The 11,565-nt window shown below is 48.0% G+C and overlaps 1 protein-coding gene across 1 annotated transcript in view; it reads left to right on the plus strand.

Annotated features, from left to right (window-relative positions):
* The window catches only part of LOC135102618 (uncharacterized protein DKFZp434B061-like), a 51,448-nt gene extending 41,321 nt beyond the window's left edge, over nt 1-10,127 (plus strand). Inside the window, exons 3-4 of the mRNA XM_064007873.1 lie at nt 9,701-9,851; nt 10,066-10,127. Coding sequence (XP_063863943.1) covers nt 9,701-9,851; nt 10,066-10,127 — 213 coding nt within the window. The remainder of the gene's footprint in view (nt 1-9,700; nt 9,852-10,065) is intronic.
* The last annotated feature ends 1,438 nt before the right edge of the window (nt 10,128-11,565 follow it).

The following is an 11,565-nucleotide window of genomic DNA, read 5'->3' on the forward strand; positions in this document are numbered from 1 at the left end:
CTCCATTCCTTCGCGCTTGGTAGGAACGGAGCTGGTGGTGACGGGAAGAGAGAGAGAGAGAGAGAGAGAGAGAGAGAGAGAGAGAGAGAGAGAGAGAGAGAGAGAGAGAGAGAGAGAGAGAGAAAGGCGTCTTCGGGTAACACTTCTGCGTAATCCAAACCTTTGTGAGGGGAAATATTAGCTGGCGGCGAGGTGGTGGAGAATCGCCAGACCTTTACGTGTGTGTGTGTGTGTGTGTGTGTGTGTGTGTGTGTGTGTGTGTGTGTGTGTGTGTGTGTGTGTGTCTGTCTGTCTGTCTGTCTGTCTGTCTGTCTGTCTGTCTGTCTGTCTGTCTGTCTGTCTGTCTGTCTCTCTCTCTCTCTCTCTCTCTCTCTCTCTCTCTCTCTCTCTCTCTCTCTCTCTCTCTCTCTCTCTCTCTCTCTCTCTCTCTCTCTCTCTCTCCTTCAGGCACGTGGGCCGAGGCGTGCTGGCCAGGCTGTGGTGGTGGTGGTGGTGGTGGTGGTGGTGGTGAAGTTCTCAAGTTACTGCTATTACTGCTATTTCTGTTACTGTCACTCCATACTACTACTACTACTACTACTACTACTACTACTGCTACTACTACTACTACTAGTACTGTTGTTTTTGCTACTACTAATGTCACTGTTGCTACTTCTACTACGTTCTGTTGTTACTGATACTATTACTACTACTGCTAGTACTATTGCTTCTGGTAGTAATGGTTGTTTTTCATCATCATCATCAGCATCATCATCATCATCATCATCATCATCATCATCATCATCATCATCATCATCATTGCCTCCATTTTCTACAACTACTACTACCACCACCACCACCACCACCACCACCACCACCACCACCACCACCACCAGCAGTGCCAACAACAAAACAAGTCCCGGACAAGGCAAAGCAGACAAAAGGACGTCCACAAAACACTGATGGGACTTAACAGATTCACTTCTTCCTCCTCCTCATTTTTCGTTTCATGATGAATATTCTTTTCCTCAAACTCTCTCTTCTAATTTCAGCTTTCCTAATTGGCATTATTTTTTTTTTCCTTTTTCCCCCTCCTCATTATGAAAAAGAGGCTTAGATTGGACCCTTTATTTTGTTGCTCTTCTTTCCCTTTATTTTTTTAACTCGTTGTGATGCTAGTGATGATGAAAGGTGGTGATGATAATGGTGGTGACAGTGGGTAATAATAGTGATGATGATAGAATGGTGATTATAATGGTGAGTGGAGTGGTGGTGATGATGGTGGTGACAGTGGGTAATAATAGTGATGATGATAGAATGGTGATTATAGTGGTGAGTGAAGTGATGGTGATGATTAGTGGTGATGAGTTGATGTTGATGATAGCTGTGATGAAAATCGTGGGTAATGACGATGATGGTGGTGTTGAATGGTGATTTTAGTGATGCGTGGTGATGACAGTAATAAGTGGTGGTGGGTTTTGAATGGTAGTGAAAGTGAGTAATGGTGATGATAAGCGGTGTTGAGTGGTGAGTGGTGATGATGTGAATAGTGATGATAATGACCAAAAAAAGCAGTGACGAATGTTGAGTGGTGATGAAAATAGTGAATGATGCTGTTAATGGTGAGTAGTGATGATACTAGCAATAAGTGGTGATGATAGTGATGACTGCTGTAATACAAATAACGCCACTAATCTAGCGAGTGATGACATTTATGGTGATGACAGTGATACCGGTGACTAAGTAATGATGAATGGCGGTGATGATAGTGGTGATTCGGTTAATGTCCCCTACCTTGGTGTGAGAGGACGGATATTGCACTGGTATCTCTCTGGTGACTGAAGTGGTGGTGGTGGTGGTGGTGGTGGTGGTAGTGATGGTGGTGGTGATTGTGGTGATTGTGGTGCGTTTATTTAATGGAGGGAGGAAGGACGTAGTGTAGTGGTGGTGGTGGTGGTGCTAATGGTGGTGATTATGTGTGCATGCGTCAAGAGAGAGAGAGAGAGAGAGAGAGAGAGAGAGAGAGAGAGAGAGAGAGAGAGAGAGAGAGAGATGAATGAACGCTGTAGTTATAGGATGAGAGAGAAAATATGACCTAGAGTGAGAGGGAGGGCTGAATGTGCATTAATGGAGAGAGAGAGAGAGAGAGAGAGAGAGAGAGAGAGAGAGAGAGAGAGAGAGAGAGAGAGAGAGAGAGAGAGAGAGAGAGAGAGAGAGAGAGAGAGGCAGGAAATGTAAAATATATCCCGTTAAAAAATTCTCCTAAACTCTCTCTCTCTCTCTCTCTCTCTCTCTCTCTCTCTCTCTCTCTCTCTCTCTCTCTCTCTCTCTCTCTCTCTCTCTCTCTCTCTCCATCTCCTCCTCCACTCCATTTTTTTCCGTCCTCCCTCCGTATTTCCTTCCATATCCCTCCTCTTCCCTTCCTCTCCCTCTCTCCCTCTTACTCTCTTTCTCTCTCCCTCTCTCACTTTCTTTCTTTGGATGAAAACAAAACCTCAATTTAAAGTTTTTACCGCCCAGGCATTTTCCTGAAGAGAGAGAGAGAGAGAGAGAGAGAGAGAGAGAGAGAGAGAGAGAGAGAGAGAGAGAGAGAGAGAGAGAGAGAGTGGGGGGAGGGGAGTGTTGGGGTGGGTGAAGGGTTAAAACTATGTTGACCTTACTCGCTACACAACACTCCTCTCCCTATTTCCTCCCATTCCTCCCTTCTTCCTCCATTCACTCTTTCCCTCTCTCCGTTTCTTCCTTTTTTCCTCCATCTATTCTTTTCTTCCGTTGTTTTCTTCCTTTTTTTCCCTTTCTTCCTGCTCCTTCCTCCCTCCCTCCTATTCCTCCTTTTTTTTTCTTTTCAATTCACCCTCTCCTATTCCTACGTTCTTTTCCTCTTCTCTTCTCTCCTTTCCTTTCCTTTGTCTTGCACTTGTTCCCTTGTCTCTTTCCTACGTTGTTCTCTCCTTTCCTTCCCTCTCCCCAAAACTCTCCTCGATTTCCATTCTGTCATCCTTTTCCTCGCCTCATTTTCCTTCCTTCCCATCTGCCACCCCACACCACTCTCCCTTTTTTCCTCCCGCACCTCCCCGCTGCCGGCCGTGACACCCGAGCAGCGTTCCCGCCAGCCTGGGTCACGCCGAGTCGCTGCGAGGGTCTGCCGCGGGTCATTGACCAGTCTGGTCCTCCCGCCTTCCGTTGCGGTTGCATAACTTTGACGTCAGTGTAATCCGAGCCGTAATGAGCCACAATTATGACGTAAAGTTGCCTCACAAAACTGCCGAGCCCCTACAGACCCAGACAAGCACACGTATGGGAAGGTGCAGGCGGCGCTTGTTGTCGTGGAGCCTCGCTCGTTCCCAAGGCTTTGCTGGGGCTCCTCCTGTGTGCTGCAGTGTAAGCCTTTTTGAATCTCTCTGCACTGTCTGGACACGTTCTGGTGTTACTTTGGCTTCCGGTTTGTTCGAAGAGAGGCTTACAAGAGAAGAGGAGACGCTTGCCAGGAGCCATCGTGTTGCTCAGTGGCGAGTGTCTGCTCGATCTCGTGCGAAGTACTCCTATTTTTGGTGAATTACGCATGGCTGATCAGTTGTCTAGGAATTGTGTGTGTTTTATTTTGTTCCTTTCATAAATTACACTCTAAATAGATCATCAGTCGTGAAGGAGGTGGAAAGCCCGGGGTGAGGAGGCCCCGTTGATCTGTGTCCGTGAGGGGCAGTGAGAAGGGTGCCGTTGTGTGTGTGTGTGTGTGTGTGTGTGTGTGTGTGTGTGTGTGTGTGTGTGTGTGTGTGTGTGTGTGTGTGTGTGTGCGCGCGCGCGGCATGCATGTCGTCTGTGACTTGAGGCGCCTGTACCGTCAGCAGCAGGCGCAGCCGTGCGCGGCCTGGCAGCGGCGGGTACTGCGGGGCTCGAGGGCCAGCTAGCTACCCAACGCCACTTTAAATGTGCGGGGTTGGGGTCGATAGAGCGTGGCACGGCTGCCTGGCCCTGCCTGCCCTGCCAGCTCTGCCACACGGTCACCCTCGAATCTCTCCCGATGGGGTCGACGACTCTGCTTCTGATTACATCGCTTTGCCGCCGGGCACCGCCCCGGTGGCGGGGGTGGGGGGGGGGCGGGGGGCGTTAAGGATGTCGTGGCCATGTGGTGGCACCCAGCACGGCTCCCTCAGGGTGTGTGTGTGTGTGTGTGTGTGTGTGTGTGTGTGTGTGTGTGTGTGTGTGTGTGTGTGTGTGTGTGTGTTGATTGGATCCAGGCGGCACGTTGTCTACCCAAAGAGGGCAGGGGGAGGAGCATGTGTGTGTGTGTGTGTGTGTTTATGTGCGCGAGCAGCAGGGAAGGGAGGCCAGCGGGGCGTCTGGTGAGGGACTTGATGACAATGGTGGCGCTGGAAGGAAGGGGGAGGGGAGTGGGGGGGCGGAGGTACTCTTGGCAGGCGGTGAGGGTGGAGGGACAGGGGACCCAGTGCTGGAGAGTGTGGCGAGGTGGGGAGGAAGCTTGGGACCTGTTGGTGTAAGGTTTATATTGGTGGTTGTGGTGCCTGGCTCGGTCGGGGCGAGGGTGGGGGGGGAAGGGTTCCTGGGTGGTGGTAGCCTGTCCTGTTGCTGTCTAGGGCTAGGGCCTCACGCCCAACTATATATATCAGCTTCTCTCGCCTCTAGGCCGGTAATGGTGTGGATGTAGACCTGGAGTTAACTGAGTGATTGGCTGCTGCGGCCTGACTCGTAATTTGATCGTAACCTTGAGTGAGGGAAGGAAATCGAAGCTAAAAATAGAGACTCGAAAAAAAAAAAAAGAAGTTTGCCAACAACTGACTTTATTACTGTTTTCTTTCCCTCGTTCGTGTCACTCCTCACATTGTCTTCTCTTTTGTCCTCCAGTAATTTAACCCTTGTCACATTTGCCCTCCTAGTGACTTCGTTGTCAGGGAATTGTGTGCCTGTTATGCTGCGTTATTGTGGTCGCGGCCACGGGGACTGACTGAAGGCTGGCTCACCGTACTCCAGCAACCCAGCCGGCAACATTGCGGCTGATCCCGTGCATGGACTACGCCTTGGGAATACTTATCACTGTTAGATGTAAGCAGCAAATCCTTCTTCTTCTTTTTCTTCTTCTTCTTCTTCTTCTTCTTCTTCTTCTTCTTCTTCTTCTTCTTCTTCTTCTTCTGTTGCTGCGCCTTCTTCCCCCTTTTTAATCAGTCAGTCAATCTTCTTCTTCTTCTTCTTCTTCTTCTTCTTCTTCTTCTTCTTCTTCTTCTTCTTCTTCTTCTTCTTCTTCTTCTTCTTCTTGTTTCGCCGCTTCTCTAGAGTGATGTGTTGGTGCCATGTACACGTCGCCTCCTCGCATCTTCCCCCGTGTCTCCCATCCTTTGCAGTTCTTCCACAATTTCATCCTATCATCTCACTTTCTGCATTCCCCTCGATCTTCTCCCCAGCAATAGCGAATATCCGTAAGTTCAGCCAATTTTGGGTGCCAGATAACAGTAAATGCTGCCTGTCTGTATGTTGTATTAATAGTAACGAGGATTCTTAAAGCGTACTGCGTGCACGGGTTCAGACGGGGAGGTTGCCAGAGTGCGATGATGCAGCCTTGTGTCCCCGTGACGCGACTTTAGTGGGGAATACGTCCTACCTATGTGCTGTAATGGGAAGGTGCAGGAATCTGGCGCTACACTGGGAAACAAAACTGTGGCCACGATAAGAGAAATGTTTGCCTGTGGACTGTGGACTGGGGACTGTTGATTGTGGGGTGACCGTGACTACAACAGGAAATGCATACATCTTACCTATGAGCTGTAATGAGAGGTGCAGACTGCAGGACCACAGTGGGAGACTAAACTGTGGCCACGGTAAGAGTAATGTTTGACTGTTCACTGGAGACTGGTGATTGTGGCGTGGCTGTGACTGTTACAGGGAATGCATACATGGTACCAGTGAGCTGTCATGGGAGGGTGAGGGAATCGCGCTACGCTGCGAGACCACACTGGGGAACTAAACTGTGGCCATGATAAGAGTAAGGCGTGACTGGGAGAATGAAGGTAGAAGACAGGAGACACCGCTGTGAAATGGGGGACTGAAGGACTGAGGACTGATAAAATAGACAAAAGACAAAGATAGGAACAGATAAAATAGACAGAAGGGATAAGACAGACAGAGTACACCGCTGGAGACTGGGTGGGATTGGGAACAGATCTAACAGAAGACGAAAGACAAAGACAGGAACACAAACGACAAACGGAAGACAGACCCAGGACCGGATGGAAAGCAGAAGACAGAAAACAAAACTGGGGACTTTCTGATACAAGACACCACTGTAAACTGTAAACTGGGAGAACTGGGGACGTACAAGAAAACAGAAAACAGAAATTAGAACTAAGACAAAATGAAACAGAGAAAAAACTGAAAACAAAACAAGCGGAGGACTCTTCTAGGGAGTATGGGGACTGTGTGGGGACTGTGGGGGACTGGGGACAAATTAAGCACCCCGTTATACCCCCCAGGAGTGAGGCGCTGGGGTGTGTAATCAGTTTTAGTTGAGACAAATGGACACCCCCTGCCCATGATTAGATATGGAGGGGGAGAGGGGAGAGAATTACAATCCCTAGGGCGACGACGCGGAACATGAAGCCTTGAGGGAGACGGGGAGACGGGGAGACGCGAGGGAGCGAGCTAGGGAGGTCATGATCGGGAGAGACAGGAGAGAGAAAAGGGAGAGGTAAGTGAAGGATGGGGAGGTAATGGGGATGTTTGAAGGAAGGGGTGATGATATTTAAGGTGAAATAGAAGACTTTTGAGTGATGGGGAGACGCTGTAGTGAGAAATATGGGGAGAAAAGAAAGAGATAGGTGAGATAGGGGAAGGTATGGGGTATTTTAAGAGAAGGGGTGAATGGGGTGATGTATTTAAGGTTATATAAAGGGTGTTGGGTGAGGTAAGGTGTTGGGGAGAGGGTGGCAGTGGCTGGGGGTGATTGGGCCAGGGAGGGTTGTTCAGGAACGTCCCTTGAGTGAAATAAAAGTAGTGTATCCTCTCTCTCTCTCTCTCTCTCTCTCTCTCTCTCTCTCTCTCTCTCTCTCTCTCTCTCTCTCTCTCTCTCTCTCTCTCTCTCTCTCTCTCTCTCTCTCTCTCTCTCTCTCTCTCTCTCTCTCTTAACGGACGGGCGACCTTCCTTGGAGTTACATCATGGCGAACAGTGAGAGAGAGAGAGAGAGAGAGAGAGAGAGAGAGAGAGAGAGAGAGAGAGAGAGAGAGAGAGAGAGAGAGAGAGAGAGAGAGAGAGAGAGAAGGGGAATTACAGCGATCACGTATGTCATGCAAATTTGCCGACTCAAAATTATACGAGGCAAAGCACCATTACTGCGGCTTGGCTCACCTCGGCCCAACTCGGCTCAGCTCGGCCCAGTTCGGTTCACTTGCTCCGCTCCGACCTTGGCACATGTAAATGAAGAACACTTTACACCCTTATTACGTGAGAGAGAGAGAGAGAGAGAGAGAGAGAGAGAGAGAGAGAGAGAGAGAGAGAGAGAGAGAGAGAGAGAGAGAGAGGTACGTATGCATAAACGAAAGGAAATTATAGAGGAGGGAAGGAAGGGAGGATGATGATAGTGGAAGTGGTGATGATGATGGTGGTGGTGGTGGTGGTGGTGGTGGTGGTGGTGGTGGTGATTACAAGGAATAATGAGGAAATGGAAAAGGGTTAGAGAGAGAGAGAGAGAGAGAGAGAGAGAGAGAGAGAGAGAGAGAGAGAGAGAGAGAGAGAGAGAGAGAGAGAGAGAGAGAGAGACTGTGTGATTAAGAAGAGGAAATAGGAGAGAGAATAATTGGTAGAAGGGGGATGACACACACACACACACACACACACACACACACACACACACACACACACACACACACACACACACACACACACACACACACACACACACACACACATTTCCTTTAGTGGTGAGGGAAATGGGTCGAGTATTAGGCAGTCCTAGGGTGGAATTAGAGAGAGAGAGAGAGAGAGAGAGAGAGAGAGAGAGAGAGAGAGAGAGAGAGAGAGAGAGAGAGAGAGAGAGAGAGAGAGAGATTTAGTATGATAACTTGTATTACTGAAAAGCACTCATACACACGGCCGCTCTAACCACACACACACACACACACACACACACACACACACACACACACACACACACACACACACACACACACACACACACACACACACACACACACGGAAGTACCACCTTGTTATTGATCTGGGAAAGGGGAGGGAAAGGGGGCCGAACGAACCACTCTCCTCCTCCTCCTCCTCCTCCTCTTCATCATCACCATCATCATCATTTTCTTAATTTTCCTCTTCCCCTTTCCTTCCTCCTCCTCCTCCTCCTCCTCCTCCTCCTCCTCCTCCTCCTCCTCCTCCTCCTCCTCCTCCTCCTCCTCCTCCTATAAGACTCTCATGTCCTTGAAAGACACCCGTTTTCTCTTTTTGTCTCCGTTTATAGCGACGAGGAGACGAGAGAGAGAGAGAGAGAGAGAGAGAGAGAGAGAGAGAGAGAGAGAGAGAGAGAGAGAGAGAGAGAGAGAGAGATGCTTTTTAGAACGAGTGCAGTGAAGTAATCGTTGTTTCGTAAGCGTGAGGTGTTGCCGGGGTGGTGACCGGGGTGGGAATGGTGTTGCTGGGGAGAGTGTGCTGGGGCGAGAGGCGGGAATGTGGTAATTATTGAAAACAAGAGCGGTGATGGGCCGGGAATGGAGGCTGCTTAAAGAGAGAGGAAGTGTGGATGTCGCTTTGAAAAGAGGAGGAGGAGGAGGAGGAGGAGGAGGAGGAGGAGGAGGAGGGCGGGGGAGTGTAGGACCAGGAAGAAAGGCGTATCTACGAGTACTATAGAAATGGTGTTTTGTGGTAGAAATGGGTGTAGTTTTGGTGTTGTTTGGTGGTGGTGTAGTAGATAGGTGTATTGCTGTGGTAGAAATGGTGTTGCTGTGAGTAAGAATGCTATTGTTGGCGAGGGAATGGGTTTTAAGGGCGTTGCTGTGATAGGGAATGGTGTTGCTGTGTTGGGAATGGTGTTGCTTTAATAGGAATGGTGTTGCTGAGGTAGGGAGGGTGTTGCTGTAATAGGAATGCTGTTGCTTTGTTAGGAACGGTGCTTAGAGGACGAGGAGGAGGTGGAGGAAGGTAGAGACGAGAGGGAGGAGGAGGAGGATGAAGAGGAGGAGGAAGAAGAGGTGTTTGCGAATGCGGGAAGGAAAATTGGCAGGGAGGGAGAGTACTGGAGAGAAAGGGAAGCTACGAATATTGAAGGAGGAAGGCACGGAGGGAAGGTAGAAACGCGAGGGAGGGGAGGCGAGAGACGGATGGGTGGAAGGAGAGATGGAGAGAAGGAAGGAAGGGAGAAAAGGAGGGATGGAAGGAAGGGTGATGGAAAAGAGCAGAGACGCATCCGAAAATTTGACGTTGCCTGGAAACGGAAATTCTCAAGAGCTTAATGGACCAGCAGTCTCTAGATGGGCGACTGAGAGAGAGAGAGAGAGAGAGAGAGAGAGAGAGAGAGAGAGAGAGAGAGAGAGAGAGAGAGAGAGAGAGAGAGGAGGGGAGGGGAGGGAGGGAAGCCTGCGTGAAAAGTACGTATAATGGGAGGAGTAAACACACACACACACACACACACACACACACACACACACACACACACACACACACACACACACACACACACACACACCTCAAATTAATCAGGTGATGGTTCGCACTTAGCCTGACGAGCCGCTGCAGGAACAGAGGACACCGACCCGCTCAACACAACACAACACAACACAACACAACACAAAACACAACACAACACAACACAACACAACACAAAACACAACACAACACACGCCCTACACTAGTACTCTGGAGGCGTTCCGTGCTGACCACCCAAACAACACACACACACACACACACACACACACACACACACACACACACACACACACACACACACACACACACACACACACACACACACACACACACACACACGGTAATGTTCTAATAGGATAGGTTAATAGTTTCTTTTTTTTTTTTTTTTTCGTATTGATTATCTTCGCCCTTCACCTTTCGACAGTTACCGTTCCCAGGTTGCAGTGTTGAGTCTTACATTATGACGGACATTGCAACCACCAGTAAACAGGTGCAATAGCGGAAATACGTAAGAAGCGATACATGAATCAGGTCGTAAAAAAGAAGGAAGAAGGAAAACAGGGGCAGTCACAGAAGGACTTAAAAAGCGATGCAGAAATATTTGAGCTATAAAAGAGTGAAAGAAAAAAAAGGGGGATATTACAAGCAACAGTACACAGGAATAATAACGGAATGATCTAAGGAGCTCTAGAGAAATTAGGTTATGAAAAGTCAAACACTCCAGTGATATTTTGTATTGGTTTTTAATAGCATAGGGTTGACAGCTCTCCATTTTGAGTCCCACAGGTCTGCAGCCATTACCGAGACCAACCACACGTGTTTGCATTTTTTTTTCTTCTTCATACCACAAACTGCGGCAGAGTTGAATGTAAGCTTTCATTCAATATCTATTTTTGTTGTTGTTGCATGTCAGTGTTGGCAGTTTATTTTTTTTTATGTTAAGTCCGGCAATTTGACAGGCATTAGTGAGGCAGACCAGATGTGTTTTCTTGCAGCAGATTGTTTGAAATTCACCTTATTAATTTTTGTCTTGTAGAAAATTGTTGCATTTATTCGGCCTCTCGCAATCATCAGTACTGAGTGGAAGCTTTAGTTTCAGTATTTGTTTTTAGCTGAATGTCAGTGTTGGCAGCTTATGTTAAGTCGCACAGTCACTGATACAGACAGTTTTTCTTATCACAAACTATTAAAAACTCACATTATTTGACCTTGTATAGTAAAAAAAAAAAAAAAGAAAATGCTGCCGATATTCAGACATTCATAAAAAAAAATGTTCCTTGCAGATTATGAGTTATGAGTGAAAGAAAAGATTTATTCGACAATCTAGAGCCGTATTTTGAAACGCTTTCCTCTCTCATTAGCACCATTTTCAAACTCCACAGCTATGATGAGTCACGTTCGCTTTGGTAATTTTCCCTTTCACGATGCAATCTTTCTTAAAAACTGTCATAAGCACCGTGAACACACTACTAAGGAGTCTAATAATAGCCACTGCAACACGACGAAAATACTTGAGGTAAGAGGTGGAGATAAGACGCCGAGACTCTTGAGAATCCGACCCCCCTGCACTTCAGCTCAATAGTAGTGGAGAGTCTGGTAGAAGTCTGCGGTGTTGGCTGGCCGCGTTCCATTACTCAAGTTCACGGCCAGGGAGGGGAGGGACGTAGGAGGGCGGCTGTGTTTTTGTGCAATCATAATGGATGTTTTTACCGCTCTGGGGATCCTTTCAGAGTATTGCAGTGACGCACGAACCTTACCTGAACGATGTATATCTGTTAATACCTGCGTGATATTTATAGTAGTGCCTGGCGCTGTACGTAGATAGTGTGTAGTAATGTTTTTTGTATTGGTGTAAATGTAATTGACTTTTCTTTTATTATCTGTGTGTTATTGTTTTTCTATTATGTTGTCTCTGTCTCTGGGCGAAATGTTGGGTA

This window comes from Scylla paramamosain, chromosome 8, assembly GCF_035594125.1.
Source record: "Scylla paramamosain isolate STU-SP2022 chromosome 8, ASM3559412v1, whole genome shotgun sequence".
NCBI classification, from domain to species: domain Eukaryota; kingdom Metazoa; phylum Arthropoda; class Malacostraca; order Decapoda; family Portunidae; genus Scylla; species Scylla paramamosain.